The 19638-nt window shown below is 32.6% G+C and overlaps 1 protein-coding gene across 3 annotated transcripts; it reads left to right on the forward strand.

Moving 5' to 3' along the window:
- Window positions 1-6082: 6082 nt before the first annotated feature.
- LOC107023787 (RNA-binding protein 1-like) lies at window positions 6083-18530 on the forward strand. Of its 3 annotated transcripts, none has more exons than XR_001457250.2 (7): window positions 6083-6322; window positions 13563-13684; window positions 13760-13997; window positions 14073-14134; window positions 14216-14297; window positions 17890-18103; window positions 18260-18530. XR_001457250.2 is itself a non-coding variant. In XM_015224584.2 (7 exons), the coding sequence occupies exons 1-6, from the start codon at window positions 6214-6216 to the stop codon at window positions 16189-16191; spliced, it is 717 nt and encodes a 238-aa protein (XP_015080070.1). In that variant the 5' UTR covers window positions 6084-6213; the 3' UTR covers window positions 16192-16209; window positions 16446-16845. The 3 variants fall into 3 exon arrangements, 2 of the variants coding, with proteins under 2 accessions (XP_015080071.1, XP_015080070.1); XM_015224584.2 differs by lacking the exons at window positions 17890-18103; window positions 18260-18530 and adding exons at window positions 16088-16209; window positions 16446-16845 and having other exon boundaries at window positions 6084-6322; XM_015224585.2 differs by lacking the exon at window positions 18260-18530 and having other exon boundaries at window positions 17890-18243.
- Window positions 18531-19638: the final 1108 nt, after the last annotated feature.

Consider the following 19638-nt stretch of genomic DNA (forward strand, 5'->3'; position numbering starts at 1 on the left):
ATATAACGGGTTTTATTTTTTTATTTTTTCGCACGAAACTTTAAAACAGAGACAAAAGCCAAACAACTGCTCAAACGTAATCCTAATAGTTTTTGCAAATCATATTAACAAACTTTATGACCATATATGAAGTTGAAGGTCATAGAGCACTTAAAGAATTGGGCTTTTTACGTAACTGTATACGTGACAAAATAAATTAACGAAAAGGACACATTTATATATGTATAGAAATATATAAATAGTGTATATATAATGCATAATTATGTTTCAAAAAATGTATATATACATTGTTTATACAATATCATACATTACAACCGTTCATCTTCCTCAACTAACTATTTTTTTCTTTTTAATACCAATCAACTCAAGGCTTTTTCCACATTGTAGATATGAACTTCTCTTGAAGTTTTGAGTCTTTTAAGATGTTACTAATTCACTTGAAATTATATTTACGGCACGTTAAATTTTAAATTTTGAATTTCGAAACTCTTTCACAGCGAATTGTTCCATATTTCTTTCTCATGCACTTTCTTTCTTCTTCTTCATGAAGTAAAACTTAGTTGTTTTTGCTGAATTTTGAACTTTCTCAAAAAGAAGCAAGGACTAGAAAAAAATTATATGAATCATCATTTGATCACTACTAAGAAAATCACACGTTATTTGATATCTTAAAGAGAAAAATATGAAAAAGAAAGAATGAGTGAGATCGAGAATACCCGTAAGAGAAAGATCATACGATTATAAACAAGATATATTAATTGTTCACTTTATATACATGTTATACGTTGTATACGCATTACATGTATATAATATACACTAGTTATACACATCCTATATATAGTGTATATAAATGTACGAGCAGTAAATGTTTAAGAATAGGGTATATGCATGATATACAGTGTAGTGCACTTTTCAGATAATATATATATACATATTTGTCAATATCCACTATATAACCTTTCACTCTTTAAATTTTTGTATAATTTTGTACAATAATTGTATAATCAATCTTTTGATCCTCCTCGAGCCTACTGTGGTCTTTCGAATTAACTTTCCAATTTAATTGGTGTAGACGTTGAAGGATCAGCTGACACAAGTATAAAAAGTGTTTAAACTATACACTAATTATATACATATTATACATTTATCTAATTACAGTACAAATTAAGAGGACTAAAGAACGGTCATTAAGGATAATTAAGTAAATTTATAAATTACAATACAGTACGATACAATCAAATCAAATAATCAACATCTTACTAAACAACAACAAACAATACAATCTAGCCAAACACTGTATCTACAATACAGTACAGTATAATACAATACAGTATATTATGAAATAATGGGTAACAATGATCCAAACAAAGTGTAAAACTATTTGGGTGCGCTAGTTTAAATGTTGCACACTTTTGGTGTTGAGGATGCTAGTTCAAAACCACCCCTCCACAAAGCAAATTTTATTTAGTATAGTCATTTAATTCATATTTATACATTAGTGCATTAACTTTATATTTTCATGTTTGATAAAATTATCATATAAAATTGACATTAGATAACATACTTTAATTTATATGAATTAGTCAATAGTAAGAAGATCAGAAAGAAAAGAAGAAACACAAGAGACAGAGAGGGGTGAATTTTAGGATTTGACTATAACTTAGTATTAATTGTGTTTAGTGTATTTTTTGTGTTAAATGCTATATTGTTGGGTCATCAAGGACTCGTTTGGCTATACAAAATAATTTCACTTCTTTATGAAATACTTTTTCACTTCATTGTAGAATTATTGTTTGACTATGGAATTTTCAAACCCAACTTAACATTGTATATTAGATTTGGAATATAATTTATAACATATTTTCCCGATTAACTTTACTAAATGTTAGTTTAATTATGTAATTTTGTCTTTAAAAGTATATTTTCTTTTATTGATCATTTGTACCAAATAAACAATTAGATATTAAAAATTATAAATATATATTACTAAATGATATGATTTTTTTTATATAAAAGTTTTTTATATATAAGCACATAATGCACATGCAACGATCTCCCATATATAAATCAAAAGTACATGCTAATTGCTGGTGCCCGCGCAAGCACAGGCTTAATATTATTATATTTTTTTATTTAATTTATGTGATATCCATTGCAGAATTTAGAAAGTTAGAATAAATTTAATATGATTTTTAGATATATAAGTGGTTAATTAATTTTTATTTGCGCAAATTTATTGTGAATAGGTCCATTAAGATGTATATAATTAAAGTATTTTTCGTCACTGACAGTTAATTTTTTGTTCAAAGTAGTTGCAAGATATAAACAAATATTACTGATATTCAAAATAATACAGCAATAACTAAAGAATATGAATTAAAACTAAAAGTAATAGCTAAAACAGATTTCATAATTTCGAAAAAATTATGCACAGATTAAATTATAGTAGAACAAAAAAAGAATTTTTTTTAAAAAATTATGAAATACGCTGAAACATGCTCGTCGATAAAGACATACCCGTTTCGACGTTAATTTTTGAATTTCAATTTAAAAATCATAGCTAAAAAGGATATAATAATTTCAAAAAAATTATACACTAATTAAGTTATAGTAGAACAAAAGAAATATATATATTTTTTAAAAGAATTGAATCACGCTGAAGGACACTTCGACTTTAAAAGTCATAGCTAAAAATGATTCCATAATTTTGAAAAAAATTATACACTAATTAAATTAAAGTAAAACAAAAGAAATAAATTTTTAATTTTTTTTCCAAAAACTTGTTGAAGTGGGCACGTCGACGGAGAAATTGTAGGTTCACTATTAGTGCAGGAGGTTAATAGCTCTTGATTAAAGTTTTGGCTTAGTACAATAATTTCGATTAAAATTCATATATATTTAGAACTATTTTTCCTAAAATAACCTTGCATTGTACTTCCATTTCTTTTAACATAATTTGATATATTTAGAATTAATTTTGGATTGAGGGAGCACAATCTCTCATATATAAATAAGTTTTCATTTTTAAAAAGTAAAAATTTAAGGAATCCCATAGTGTAATTCAATAATTACATTCTGTCCCGATAAATTTAGTATTTACAAAAAATCCCTTAAATTTGTTGTTCTGTGATACTTTAGACTCTAGTGATACATGATAAATGATACATGGTAAGTTTAAACTGTTGAGAAAAAAATGGGGAAAAAACGGTACAATTAATGTTGTTACTAAAACAGCTTAATTTAAGGTAACAGATCATTAATCACCATAAAATCAGCACGTAATTGGATATTAATTTCAAATTTTGAAAATCAAAGATTATATCATCTATTTTGAAGTCTATTTATCTTTTCAATCTGGCTTCTTTAAATAATTGTTGATCATTTCTAAGAATCCTTTGAAATCCTTAAAGTACACTACGGTCAATTTGACAATAAGAATATATAATGTTTCTCTTTAGTTATAATTGAATATTGGGGTTTCTCGCTTTTATTTTATGTATGTTATGCTTGGTTGAATATCTGTCTTTTTTTTGTGAACGATGCACTCTATTCATCCAATAGTGTTCAATACAAAACAAATAGATGATAACTATCTACACTCCTATCAATTACAAAAAGTCTATACATGCTACAGCTACAAAACACGAGAAACAATCTTACATAGTGAATAAAAAGACAATACAACAACTTCTCTAATTACAAGACCTAAGGGTATGAATTTGAAGCAAGTAAAGGTCTTTGGAAGCTGGAGATGCTTCTGCCTCTGGTGTTTATATGCAGTACAGTTTCCTTGCATAATCAGTCTGCTGAAGATACTCCTCCCCCCTGGAATCTGATCACATTCTTGTCCTTTAGGAAATTGTTGTTAAAATTGACAGCAAACCTTATGGGATGTGTTGGTATCTTTTTAATCTTGTACTTCATTGGCTGCAATTTGAAAATAAAACAACAAATTATAACGATATTGAAATATAAATACTAAATAAAACAACTAATAACTTACTGATACATGGTTTCAGTTTTCAGAAATTCATACTACATGAAAAACATGTGATACATGTCTACTACATGTATCAGTGAATTAACTAAAACATTATAACATGTGATACATATCTAATACATGTATCAGAAACATCTACTAAACAATATACACACTGATTCTCTATGTATCATCAAGTACAGTTGATGACGCATTTATTAAATTTAGTGAATGATACATTATAACAATTTTCAAAACATGTATCAGTACATCAACTAAACAACTAATACCTTACTGATACATGATATCAGTTTTCAGGAATTCATACTACATGCAAAACATGTGATACATATCTACTACATGTATCAATGCATTGACTAAACACTGTACACACTGATTCTATATGTATCATCAAGCACAGTTGATGACGCATTTACTAAACTTATTGAATGATACATTATAACAATTTTCAAAACTTCATGATACATATAAAATATTATGATACACAACAAATTCATGTATCCATGATATTGTTAAATCCCAGATTTAACTCTTTCAAACTGCTGAGTGCTGCAGATATAAAACGGTTGGCTAACAATGTGGAATGGTTTTGCTTTAGTCAGTTCTTTTTGGCAGATAACAAATGTCTTCCACTTACCCAAAAACTTCTCACATCCATCATCTAAAAGGTGAGATCTATTGACATTTAGCGACTTCAACGAAGTGAGAGCTGCATTATGATAAACGAACTATCAGAAACTTCAACAACGTGATGGAATCCCAGAATAGAGAAGTAATTCCCCGAAAAATTCTCTTTTACTTCATAAAGTTTGTCCCGCAAACTAGTCCTAGTAAGTTAACATGGAAATTAAAACAGTAAAAGCAGACCTGTGAGGTAATCCAAACATGACGCAGTAACAACAGACCCTTCCAAGTTTAGCACGACTAGTTTGTACAGATCTGTAAAAGAATGAAATATTATCAAATCCAGATTACATCTTAACGTAGAACAAAAAGGAAATGTTAACTTTACGAAAAGCAGCCGAAGAGACTATTAATTGAGCTTCTTACAGCCAGAGTCTTTGTTTGAATCCATCTGAAGATTCATAGGATCATGCAAAAAGAACTGAAACTTGATGGAGAACAAAACGGTAGAAGTTAAGAGAAGTTGTCCTGCTTCCTGAAATTTTTACTTTTTTAAATTTCAAATTTTTTGAATTTTGAAATTCAAAATTTCAAAATTTGGTCTTTTATTTAAAATTAATTAAATTTAATAATTCAAAATCAAAAAGCTGATTTAAAAGGTTGAGTGTTTAAATGGATAAAATTCAAAATTCAAAAACTGATTTAAGAGGTTGAGTGTTTTAATGGAGAAAAAATAGGCATTAAAATGGGTAAATGTGTATTATAGGAGAGAGAATGTAATGTATCTAAAAACTTACACTAAAATTAAAAAAAAGGGAATTATGTAATATTTAAAAAAAGTAGGGAAAATTAGAGAATATAAAAATTATAGTTGTGTATTTAAGTTATTTTTCCTTTTAAAAAACTAGAAAAGAAGCCCTTGATTTGCACGAGCCCAATCGTTATTATTTGAAATTTAAAATATTTATTTGTGGTATTTTTAATTTTTAAAGTCAATAATATTTATTTGTTATAGATATAATATTAACGATCTAACATTAATATTCAAAATAATTTTTTTATAGATAAAACATGGATAGATAAATCAAAAATTAAAATTTGTAAAATCATATATACTGCTACAACCTACACTTAATTAAATAGTACTTAATTAATTTTTTTAAAAGTAAAAATGCATTTATGTACACAGGGTTTTCTTATAATAATAATAATAATAATATAATATTTTTAATCATGTAAAACTATTTTCTTTTATAAAATTTAATATTTAAAACTATTTTATATAAAATAAAAGGTGAAATAACAAAAATACGAATACAAAATATAATAAATTTACTAAAAGTGTCAAAATCTTCAAATTAGTTGAAACAAAAACAGATATAAAAAATGATGTTGCCTGAGTTCGAACCCCAGACCTTGTACTTAAATGTCGGGCTTAGAGCAGTAAATATAAAATTCCTCATTTTGCTTTTCAATTCATCGTCTAGTCTCTCCTTTAAATTATCGGATTTGCAGAAAGTGGGCACTATTTCCCTTCTCTTCTTCGATTCTAGTAGAAATTTACTATACTTCTCTCTCGGTGGAGTAACATGGCGGATGCTTACTGGAGATACACCAGCGGTGGGCAGCAGCAGGCGGCTCCGGCGGCGTCGGCGGCTCTTGCTCCATTCGTGGCGAAACGTCCTCGCAGCGAATACGGTATCTACATCAACTTTCTACGTGTTTAACTAATTTAAGATTTCGGCATATTTTTTGCTCAGTTAGAAAGGTCTGTAGAAACTAGGGTTTCAGTCCAAAACTTAAACTTTTTATGGCTCGTAGATATTAGAGTTTATTCGTTTACTCTTTCACTCAAAAACATATTTTTATGCCTTTTTTTTTGTTGCGGTTGGTGTGATATAGTTATGGTAGGAATTGGGAGGTAACTCACCGGAATGTCTTGTTTACTCGTCAAGAATGTAGTTGGTATTAGAGAAGTAAGTGGAGGAAATTAAAAAAAGCTGCAGCAAAAACTAAATTTTTATGGCTTGTAGAAAGGGTTCATTCATTTAATTCTTCAGTAAAAAACTTAATTTTTATGCCTTTTTTTGTTTTGGTTGGTTTGATATAGTTATGGTAGGAATTGGGGGAATGTTCACCAAGAATGTCTTTGGTATTACTGTAGAAAGTGGAGGAAATAAAAAAAATGGTAGCATATGTTTGTAGTCCTCCTAATAGGGCAATATGTTTTTTTTTGGCTCGATACTGGAGCTTTATTTTGGTCTTTATTCATTAGATGGCTCTTTTTGGTGTATGGGATTATTTAGTAGTGGTGAACCTACAATTTCCCATTGAGGTTGACAGTCAGTGTAAAACTAGCTAAAAAGGAACTAGGATTCCATCACATTGTCACCTGGACATGAGCAAGGATTCCTGCATCATGAACAATTGACACCCCCGGTGTGGTGCAAGATAAGAAATGGTTCGACCATCATGTACAGATGATGATAAAAGGTGATTGTCCAGGTAGGTAGTTCAAATTAGTGTTCAAGGGAGCGTGAAGCGTAAAAAAGCAACAAGGCCTTGCTTCACTCAAGCGAACTGTGAGGCACAATTTTAAAAGAAAGACCAAAATAAACCTTCCACGACAATATATATAAGCAGATGTTCAATTTAAAGACCAATGTAGATATCACAAAATTCTTTACAGTACAAGCAAAATCAATACTAAAACATAAACTTTAGCAATTCTTCCTTGACAAGCAGTAATGTTTGGATTAACACTGATGATATGATGCCTGGGACAATAAATTCCTTCTTTTGTGATATTGTTACAAAAAAGACAATGAATATAAGTCTTGTCGGTAATGCTAACCTTAAGCGATGAAGCTGACTCTGCCTAAACACTGATTGAACATTTGGTAGGGTTCCTGTATACCTTAAAAGAAAGGACAAGTGGTATTGCATGCCTACAAGACACTGAATGTAAAGAGGAAAAGGTTGGAGAGATTTGCAGCACGTTTTATAAATTGTTATTGTAGAAGTAGGAATTAGGCATAAAGTTGTAGAGGTAAGGCATGTTGGAATGTGATTATTTCACTAAGCCTTGTATGGGAAAGGAGATAATTAACTTTAAAAGTACTTGTGCAATCAACTCCTTTACAATTAATGAGGGAGAGATTGATCTTCGGCATCCGTTTGCAATTCTAGTCATAAGGGTTATTATGTAATTCAAATGAAATGGAGCAGTTCTATTAGCTGAAATGGTGGTGTACTGTATCTCCAGTTCCCTGTAAAAATGTTTTGATGAATTGAACTATTTGACCCAACAGAACAAACCACCTTTGGAGAATTCAAGTCGTCATGCCATGTGGCACTTTAGTTTAGTCAAAACACCAACAGTCACTCATTCAGATAAAGCAGAAGTCCTATTTCTCATATTCTTAAACTTAAAGGGCAGTGTAACTTAATTAGGAGACAACAAGAGTTGAACCAATGCATATATTGAGTAGCAAACTCCTATGTATGCTTTTGGACTCATAAATACAACCTCTATGTTCTTAAGTCGGTCAAGATTTCATTTTATTGGGACAAAATAAGTATTGAGAAGCGATTTATGTCAGTTATTATGATTTCACAGCTTTTTTTGTAGGATAAGCTTAAATGCTTCAAAAAAACTGTGTTAAATAAATTAATGATCCGTAATTAGTACTCGTTCCTATGAATAATCTTGAATGTTATCTCAAACAATTTTATGTACTTATCATTACTGATCCATTTTTATCAATTGCCTTTCTTTTTCTTGTTCCAATAATATTTGATAATGCAAGTGCATTGTTCTGTATCCATAGCATTTGTAGAGATGTTTTTCGTGATAAATATATAGTTCTCTTGCTTATACCTGTCTTATTACTTGCTGCATCACGGGAAAAACAAAATTCTCCATTGAAAAATGAAAACTTATGTTACAACCAAGGGTGAATCTAGGGAGTTGCTAGGGTGTTCACCCAAACCCCCACGACAAAAATTGCACTATATATGTAAGGTATTTTTTCTAATGGATATATATATAGATTTCGAATCACCTGAACACAAGACTAGAGGTATACTCAATGGCTTAGGGGTTCAAAATTCATCTTGAGGTTCCAAGTTCAAACTTCATGCACTACCAAGTTCAAACTTCATGCACTAGATCTTTATTAATCGAACTCCCTTAGTGAAAATTTCTGGATCCGCCATTGGTTACTACTTATGTATTCTCACTTAACAACTTTAACTTTATTGCACTAAATTCAAGTTAAAGAGTTCAATTATTATATCATATAATTTTAGTATATAATTTTTGTCAACTATTATCTTCACTTGTGAGTACAACTCAAGTTTAACAAAGTTAATTTATCTACCTAAGTTAGACAATATAAATCTATCTTTTGCAGCATTACAGTAATTATCGAAAAAGTATTTAAAATATGCCTTTTCTTTCAAAAAAAGGGATAAGTCTAAGTTGAGAAAAGTACTAAACAATTACTAAATTCACAATCATATATGTATATAAATAATGTAGTAATTGTCTTAATACGTATACAGAGCCTTTTCCAAAAATGTTGTCCAATGATTCACCCTGTTTTTACTTGGGCAATTAACTTATTATATTTTTGAAATATCAGCTTGTCATGGTTATTTTAATAAGCTTTTTGTCCAATTTATTTGATTGAGTGAGAAAATTAGATAAAAATAAGGATAAGAAGTTTTATAATCAAACAAATACAGTAGCATATTCAAGATTACAAGTTCTAAGAATCTTGCTATGACATATTTAAAATTTATACGTTTCAAAAGTCTTTCTCTTTTAGAACTATGTGTACGTTCAAACTACAACAACATATTTTGTCAAACTATGTCATATGAATTGAAACAAACGTAATAACAAATACCACCTAAAAATATCTAAATATTGGGGGCATTATTTCACCTAGTATGATTAGATGGCGAAAGTAAAACTTAATTTCGGGGAAAAATATAGAAGATCGGTTCAGGAGACTCCAACGAACCAACATATTTTTTGTAAGGAGAGATCTAAATAGTCATGTGAGTTGAGATGGTAATTGCTTTAACCAAGCACATGTGAGAAATATATAGTACTAGGAATGATGAAGGAAAGATATTGTAGAGTGTAGATGTTGCTTTAGCTTATGGTTTAGTTATAGCTACACATACTTGAAAGATAGAAATGTCGCTTAATAACATTTAAGAGTGGGTTAATCATAGTCCAACAAAATTTGTCCTTACCCAAAGATGTGATGAACCACATGTAAGTATTGCAACATTATTCCAAGGAAAGCTATGACTATGATGCATAAACAGGTAGTCTTGAACGTAAATCGAAGAAGAGAGATAAAGGAGATGAGTCACAAATAAACGTGAAGTCAATGATGGGAATAAAGGGTAACTAGTTAGCAAAAAACTACAAGAGGATGAAGCATGGGATATATATGGGAAGTTGGGAATGAAGACATCCCGTGGAACATTAAGAAAGGAACAAGTATAGTTTTAGGAGTGTTTAAAAGCTCTAACACCTCACTCTTCGGGGTGGCTCAGTGGTTTGGGCTTGGGACTTCCATGTTGGAGGTCTCAAGTTCGAAACCCCTCGCCAGCGAAAGCAAGGGGCTTGCCTTATGGGTTGAGCTCGTCGCACTGGGTTTGCCTTATGGGTCGAGCTCGTCGCACTGGGTTTGCTTAGTGCGGGTCACTTCTCCTATGTGGTTTGCGAGCTATTGCATAGGAGTGGGGGTTTTACTCTTTGCACACCTAAAGGGTAGCGTTGCGGGTTTCCCTTGTCATAAAAAAAAAGCTCTAGCATTTATGCCAAGCAAATGCACTGGTTGTAGGTACAAGATCATAGGGAGGAAGGAGTTTAAGAGGGGATGAGACAAACCTAATGGAGGCAGTTATATTCTAGGTGCTTTTAGTGAAACTGAAATGAAATAGAGACGACAAATTATCTCTTCTTACATTGCAAGGTGACAACACCGCTTTGGCAGATTTTCCTGAACCTTAGGGGTTTCAGATGGACTATGCCAAAAAAATACTTCAGATATGCTAGCATGCTGGAACAAAGATGGGAATGTGTGAGGACATAAGGAGAGATGGAAGATTGTCCTATCCTGCATTGGGTGGACAATTTGGAAGGAAAAGGAATCAAGTATGTTTTGAAAACAAGAGCATCCCTTTCCAGAGCTTAGAGTTTGAAGATGAACTGTTTGGTGACCAATTATTTTTGGTGTATACATTACCCTACATAATGAGGTGGAGGAAGTTACTTATATTTTAGATAGTTTATGAGGGTGTAGGTGGTAAAAGGTTATGGTGTTTTCCTCATTTACTCCTGTAATTACTGCTGATATACACTATTGGTGTATTTCTTGTCTATAAAACTCTTAACTTTCTCAAAAATAAAATAATATTATGGAAGGAAGTAATGTACAATCTCCTCGGATCCTTGCAGACTAGTAAGGCACAATGGAATACCAATATTATATAGGCAATAACAATTACCTCCTCTTTCCCAATTTATGTGACACACTTACTTCTTTTAGGTCAGTTTAAAGATTGTGTCCTTTCTATATATAGAGATAACTTGACTTTAGAATTCTCATGGGATGATTCCTCACTACACAAATGTACAAGGCTTATTTTAGAACATAATTTTCAAAAGCTTTTTTTGTGTTTCTTAAATTTTTTACCAAGTTAAACAGTGTCATATAAATTGAGAAGGGTGTAGTTGGGATTAGTTTTTTTAAGTCATGTTGGTACATTTACTTTTAATGTTTATTAGCACTGAGCACTCGTTTAGTCTTGTTAGAGGTTTATGTGCCAGTAGAAAATGGAGAGTAATTCTAGTGCCAGAGAGAATAAGTTTTATGATATTGGACCGAGACAGCTTAATTGTAGTGATGGTTTTTAACCCAAAAAATCTGAAATTTTGGTTTTCCTTTTCTGGTTTTAGTTTTTTTAGGTTTGGGATTTATAACTTGGGTTTAGGTTTTTAGTTTGTTCCTTAGCATCAATCTGAATTGGACAATGCCAAAACGTACATCAAACATGTTGAAGAGCTGGGTAAGGAGAGGAGGCACCAAGAGCCAGAGGAGATGGTGGAGGTTGATACCATCTTGTATATGGTGGTCAGTTCGGAAGGAAAGGAGTAGTAGATGTTTCAACAATAGATCCAATTCCATACACAAGGTCAAATGGAATTGTATAGTATCTCTACTTTTTTGGTGTAAACAGTTGTGTATAATAGATACAAATCAGATTGTAGATTTGTTAGGAAGTTTGTAATTGGTACTTTTTTGTGGTGGCCAACATGCCCTTAATGCTGAAGAATACAACCTTACAAGTTAAAAAAAAAACAACTTAAGTTTTTGATTTTTAAGAAGAAGGCTCGATTTCTTTACTTGTTTCAAAAAAAGAAAAAGGCTTGATTACATTTAATGACCGGACTAAATATATTTATGGGACACATATGGAGAAATAATATTTTTTGGGCCATGGGATCCTTTACTTACTAACTTAACTGGGTTTCTTAATGATAACAAAGTGATTGAGTACAAAAGGAGGCAGAGAAAATGAAGGTATGAAACTCCTTGCCGTCTTTGGAGTCTTGCATCTTTGGTTCCAACCTATTGGCAGCACTAGATTTCCCTTCAACTATAGCACATGAGACATTTTGATGATTAGGTAGTTGGGAAGGTTTCAGAATATTAATTACCAGAAGACGAGCTGTTCCTTGAACAAATTTACTTCTAGTAATCAATCTGCTTGAGGGTGTGTAAGCTATTTGATGATTTATGCTCAGTTTAGGGTGGAAAGATGAGGTGTTCCTTAAGCACAAGTCCATTTTGCACAAAACCCAAATATAATCCAAGACTATATGTTGCAGGGGTTTTATAGAAGAGTAAGTATATTCAATATGTCAAGATAGACGATAGCAGTCATGCAGGGTGGTATTCAGAAACCAATATAGGTAAGTTGAAATTAGTCCTCAATTCAAAATCATTATAAGGTCTCAAGGGGAAAGGAGGGTTCAAGAAAAATAGTGAACATTCGACATGAGCTAAAATGGGGTGGAACAGCAGTGGCCTGAAATGATAAAAACCGAACTGAGTAATTTTCTGTTCGATGATCACTGATCAGCTCATGTATTCAAAAACTAATACTCCTTCCTTTTCAATTTTGCTCATCTTACTTTCCTTTTTAGTTTGTTTCAAGAATAAAGTCTCTTTCCTTTTTTCCGGCATACTCTTTAATTTCAACTTTCCATGTGGCATGTTTAAGACCACAAGATTAAAGAACATGTTAGTGTATTCAACATATCTTTAACTTAACGCAAGAAGATTCAGTCGTTTTCTTTAGCCACCAGGCAATCAAATTGAAATGGACTGAGTAACTAACACACCTAACCGAAGTTTTAAAACAGAACTGAATCGATCAATTACCCACCCCTAATGAACAATAATGATGCGTATAACTGATTCACTAGCTTAGGATTGATGTGTAGTAGTTGAATAGTTGTTGTATGTATCAGTTTATCAATGAGAAGTATGGAAGTGCAATGATATTATCTGCTAGGATTGTGCTAGTCCACAGCCCACTGGTACTGACGATTTTAAGTTGCAACTCTGCATTACTACAAAGTTTCTTTAACCAAACCCTTAAAAAGTTTATTAGGGAGATGAGGGTAAAAATTGTTTCAACTTTCAGGTTTGGTTCATATTTGTTATCTCATGTTCATGCTGATATTTGTTGCACTTTATTAGCTTAATTTTACTATTTTTTTCTTGTTTGTTTGTGCTCTCATATTACCAGGAAAAAATATAAGTTGCTGGCAGCCCGACGCACAATTTAGTGTTTCCTTCTCTCTTTCTGCAATTAATTTCTTTTGGTGTTTTCCCCTTTTTAGATGCTCCAAGTGGTCCTGAATACCCTGGCTATTATGGCCGTGATGCTGAAAGGGGAATGCCTCGAGTCGGGAGAGACGCAGATCCTATTGAAGCATCCTATGAGCGCTACCTCCGCAGTGGGGTACTTAATTTTTATTTTATTTTGAGATTGGTTTCTTGATGCTGTATAGGTCTAATATAGTCATAAAATTTCCAGCAAATTTCCTCCCATGTTGCCAGTGAGTCTGCAAGATCCATACATAGTGGAATTAGTGGCCATCCCCCTATCGATGATCCACGTGTTATGGGCATTGGGGGATCCGACCCGCTAGCTTTTAAAAGCAGGAATGTTGGAATGGTAGCTGGCAGACCAGAAGCTACCCTTCCTCCGGATGCTAGCAGTACATTGTTTGTAGAGGGTTTGCCTGCGGATTGTACAAGAAGAGAGGTGTCACGTATCCTTGTGTGGCAAGAATTTCTTTTCTTATTGTCATATGGCCCAATCTATTTTTTTCCTTAAGTTTTTGCAGATTTATTCCGCCCTTTTTTAGGTTACAAAGAAGTTAGGCTGGTACCAAAAGGATCAAGACATGTAAGAATACCTTCCACATCTTATCGAGTTCTAGTTCTGTATACTGTTATTTTGGGTTCACTGCTCTATCAACTTATGCAGGCTGGAGGCGATCCTTTGATTCTTTGCTTTGTTGATTTCGTTAGTCCCCTTCATGCAGCTACTGCAATGGATGCATTACAAGGTGAGCTTGACAAACCCTTCTGTAGTCACATCTCGTGACTGCTACTAATACAGTTGGCCTTCATATTCTTGCCCCTTTTGGTAACCTGCAGACACAAGTACTCCCTTGATCTCAATTTATTTGGTACTGTTTGACTGGACACAATTGTCTGATTAATGTAAAATTGGAATTTTAAATTTTTGTAAATGTAAAAATGTGACACTTTTTGCTACAGAGAAAGGGAAGTGCGCCATATAAGTTGGGATATTATTATTATTATTATTTTTTTTATAAGTTGGGATAGAGGGATATAAGATTGGGGTTTTCAATGTTTAAACGAGAGCAAGAAGAAATATTTTTGCTTCTAAGTTGCAAAATTAGGATTATAACTCTTTCTGGGTGTTTGGGCATAGAAAATGTGATAATAATCCATATGCAATCCTGTCAAATTGTGCGTACTTTTTCCTACACTGGCACGCTTTATTTACGATTTGTAGAAGTATAATTCTAAGTAGGCAATCGGACATAAAAAATTGTGATATTTGAAAAAGGTTATTTGAAAATCGAGTTGCGTTTGGACATGCATTTGACTTGAAAAAAGTTGAAATTTTGTGAGTGGGGAAAAAATTTCTCTTGAAAAACTGGTCATCCACTTTTTGAATTTGAAACTCATCTTCAAATTCTTTTTGAAAAAAAAACTCTTCCAAATGTATAACCAACTGTTGTTTTGAAATTTTCTTTTGAAAAAAGTGAATTTCGTATGAACAAACGGGAACAATCTTTTGTTGGCAAGTCTAAGTGGATTGGTATCTTTCTTTTCCTGAGTTTGGTTACCCGCGACATTCTCTTTGTAATTATCCTGATGATGCTGGTTCCTCACATTTGGTTACATTTTCACCTTGTTCCTTCCAGCCTTTTGAGTGCCATACTAACTTTTCTCCTCTACAACTTTTTCTCTAATATAATTTGAGGAATGTGTACGTGGGAAGTGACACCACCTCCTGAATTTATGGAGATTCTTGGGCCATTTTTTCAGCATTTTCTCCAGATCTCCTTTGAACGTAGTTTATCTCATCACTAGTGCAAATTGTGGTTCGACCATTTCTTTTTGTTGTCAGAGATATTGATAAGAAACTTCTCCACGTGTTCTTTAGAGCTGATGACATGGGCACCTCATTATTCAGTGCTGGTTGTGGAGAATCCTGAATTTATCATCCGAATAGCACTAAACAAGATCGGTGTTTCGTGAATATTCTAAATTTCTTAAGATAAAGCTGTGCTGGGGAGATAGTAGCTCTGTGAATTACCGAACTCTTAGTTATTATGTGGAGCTGTTTCTGGACAAATGCCTAGTGCTTAAACACATTGAACAAGATTAGTTTGTCTTGGTAGTCTGTCTCCAAAGCTCAATCTTAGAAACTAGGCTTCCTCCTTCCTCCCGTGCACAAGTCTAGTGGTTAATTCTTCTCTTCTTCTTCTGCAGTCCTTTCATCTTATTTAGGGGTGTGAATTGCATGTTAAAATTTTGGTCTTCTGGCAATTTTGAGGGGATTAAACTTTTGATAGCAGTTGAAGGACACCTGGAAGCTGTTCTCTTGCGCAGCTCTGCATGTGCCTTTGACTCTGCCACGACATGGGGAATACCTCGTCATTTCGTTTGTTGGTTGCATGCTGAACCTTTTCCGCTTGAAAGCAAACCCCAGATCCAATTTTCCGATAATGTATACAATATCACATGTTGCTGGTGTACATTTGAGTCATTCCTGAAAGAGAAATTTGTTGCGATGGTGTAGTAAAACTAAATCTTGCAGGTTATAAATTCGATGAGCATGAGCGTGATTCAGTCAGCTTAAAGCTGCAATTTTCTCGCAATCCTGGTGCTAGGTCAGGTGGAGGGCATCGTGGAAAACGTTGAAACTATGCGTATTTACAGGTGACATGCTAGACTTCGATGCGCTTGACCCATTATTATCGATGGCCTATGTTGCTCGGACCCTTCAAAAATGTCAACTGGTGCGTGTCGGATTCTCCGAAAGTAGTGTATTTTTGGAGAATCCGACACGGGTGCGGCATCGAAAGTGAAGAGTCCGTGCAACTTAGTTGATGGCCATAACATATCGTACGAAGTTCATAACTCAAACTAAATTGTGGAACTATACTTCTGTGTAGGACTTGCCCAAGTTCGGAGATATATAATACTTAGCGACGTTATGCCGGCTTTGCAGTTTCTTGTGCGACGTGTTTCTCTGATCGGGCGCTTTCGTTAGGACCACCTTGAAAATGCTGGGTTTTATTTTATTTTAGGGGGAGGAAGTGATAGTTGCTAAGAATGCGTTTAGCTTTCGTTTCAACCTCAACTTTACTGAACCCCATGTGTTAAATTTTATATCTGGATGGACGAGAGATGATTTACCTTGAATCTTGCGCATAGTATATTGACACGTACCTGTAATATTAAGTCGACCTGCTCTTAAGCAGTTTGAAAAGTTGCTTGTCTGATCATGACATGAATGTTTGAATTCCTTTTTAAATTCGCTACAACTTATGATGAAGTAGGCATTCGATGGTATTATATGGTGACCTATCTACTGGGAGGCTTTTCATTTTCGATTGTCTGATTGCTGTTGTTTAGGTCTGGATACTTTTAAGGTTGATGGGAACAATCCCTGGTAGAAAGTGCCTTCCCATGGTTCTATTTCTTGATGGTTTTGGACTTTCAGTTACCTTCTCCGCGAGAAACTATTTTGGGAGGCGGGGCTTGGTGCTGGTGGTGTGTTTATGAAATCACTTACTATTCTATTTCTACATATAGTCTCCCCATGTTCCTTCAGCGTGTATATCATCTTTTTGTTGTTGGTCTATTACTATGAAGGCGAAAAATTAGTTGACTCCACCTCCCCCATTCCGGAGCTGACACATCCTGAATGACCTCCCTCTTACCGTTAAATAAGTGGTTAACTATCTTAAAAAAATCCATCTGAAAAACATTACTTTTCCCATTTGTTTATTTTCATTCTTCAGTGGTTATGAGCGTTTTTGAAATTTACAGAGCCTATTCAATATGCTCTGGGGGTTGAATGTTTAAGCAGCTTTGCTCAGTCCATTAGAAGCTCACTGTGAATGAAATTCTTGAGAGTAAAAGAAGAAAATGCAGAGCCTGACTGCTAGATTTTTTTTTTTGGAAGTCTAAATGGATTATAATTACAATTAAAAGAAAGCTCGCCGATATTTTACTGTCCTTCTAAAAAGAAGTGTCAAATAATTTGTTATTCACATATTCGAACAGTTGTCAAAATGTGTACGCCCACTTTAGCCAATGAAATGAGAATATCTTAGTTTGCCAAATACACTCAGCAGCTAATATCGATGGGTTAATGTCTGGAGAGGATATCCAACTATGAATATAAATTTAAGAATGAACTTCTATTAGACGCGAATTTAGGATTGGATAGTGTAATTAGAAATAGGCACGATTTATTCACCCTTATCTTTACAAAGCCTGAGCGAGGTAAAAGCAATTGCTTCAGATGTAATGTGCATCAAGAAGCTGAAATTTGCCTCAACAAAATAGCTAACCAACTTGTTGAAGCTGATGCCTGATTTCTGTTTGAAGGTGTACAGTAGAGTTACTGAATATCATTCATGACGATTGGAGACGGCCATTGGCATGGCAAGAACTGTGATCCTACAAATGGTGTGCTTATTGAATGTGGCCTACTGGGATGAATTCTTCTCCCTTGCTCTCTTTTTCGTATTGTTTATTTCATCGATAGTTGTTCAAGGTACAGTTGCAGTTACTCACACCTACCTACAAAGATCAGACTCTGGTAATTAACACACTTTCTTTTAATCCTGTATTGTTTGACATGCCTTTACTCAGATAATTTCTTTACTGCTGTTTACCTCGATGATGAAAAAACCTTTTTTGTTTGTTGTTTTATAACACTATTCGACTAATATTTCAAAATTTTTATCTTTTCCAGAGTGCTACAAATGAAAAAGTACTCTTGAGTACCTTGGTTTTTATTTGTCTTTGTCGAGACCTGTTTATTATACTTCGATTTTTATTGGTTTGTTTAGGACTAATTTGAGCTGAGAGAAATCTCAATTCACATTGCTATAATTTAGTCACATTGTTGTTCTGGAGATTGATAGCCTTTGGGTTGGGATCAACAGCTTGAGCCAAAAGTGTTTATGGTTTAGCTTTTTGAATGATTAGTTTTGCAAACTTTTAAATGGATGAATCTTTTGCTGGCTTTGACTTGTATCATGCTGCAGACAGAGACACAGCTTCTATGTGTAAATGGGTTGAAAATAAATGTACATTATATGTATATATTTAGTATATATGTTACTTTCACTTATGGTCATTCTATATATTGAATCTGCTCAATGAGAAGAGACCTAGGGTGTAGTAGTGAGTCAGACATTTTACGAAAGGGGGTGCAAAATTTAAAGAAGCAAATAACAAATTTTTTCAGTGAGTTCACATCTATTTTGCTCAATTTAACGACTTTATCATCGATAATGAATGGCTTCGACAATTTGTTTTCCACCAAATACAATCCATATGATTTTTTTTCTTCGGTTAGGGTTGCTAGTAATTATAAAAAGGAAAAATTACATAAATTAATACATTTTAAAAAATAATTACTGATTTTAGCGATACTTTTTGTTTATTACCATTTATACCAATGCTTTGTTAAATTTGTAATATGTATTAAAAGTGAATTATGTATGCAATATATATGAATTATAATTGTTTTTTGAAATATATTATGTTTGTTTGGTAAAAAAATTGTCACATTGTATTATAAGTGTATTAAAATGTGTGATAAATATATTATTCATCATTAAAATTTGTATTATATGTGAATAATAAATTGTTCTTTGTAATATGTATTAAACTTGTATTATAAATGAATTAAAAGTGATCAAGTGAGGTAAAAATATTATTGCTATAAATGGTAAATATTTTTTTATTATAGTATATTTATGTAAGTTTCCCTTATAAAAAACACGGTAAAATGTATATACTGAAATAATAGATTTATAATGGATGAGTTGAGATTTTTACTTAACACACTCTGTTCCTAATTATTTGTCCACATTTTCTTTTTTAGGTATCACTAATTACTTGTCTATTGACAAATCAAGAAAACATATTTTTTTTGATTTATTATATCCTCAATTAATTATTTTGAAAATGCTAGAACTAGTTTTTAATTCATCCATTTCATAATTAATAGGGACAAAATGGTAAATTTACTATATTTTTTCTTAATTGGTGTGCCAATTCAAAAGTAAACAAGTAATTAGGGACAGAGAGAGTATCATACATTAAAAAAAAATAACATTAATT

This window comes from Solanum pennellii, chromosome 6, assembly GCF_001406875.1.
Source record: "Solanum pennellii chromosome 6, SPENNV200".
Lineage (NCBI taxonomy): Eukaryota > Viridiplantae > Streptophyta > Magnoliopsida > Solanales > Solanaceae > Solanum > Solanum pennellii.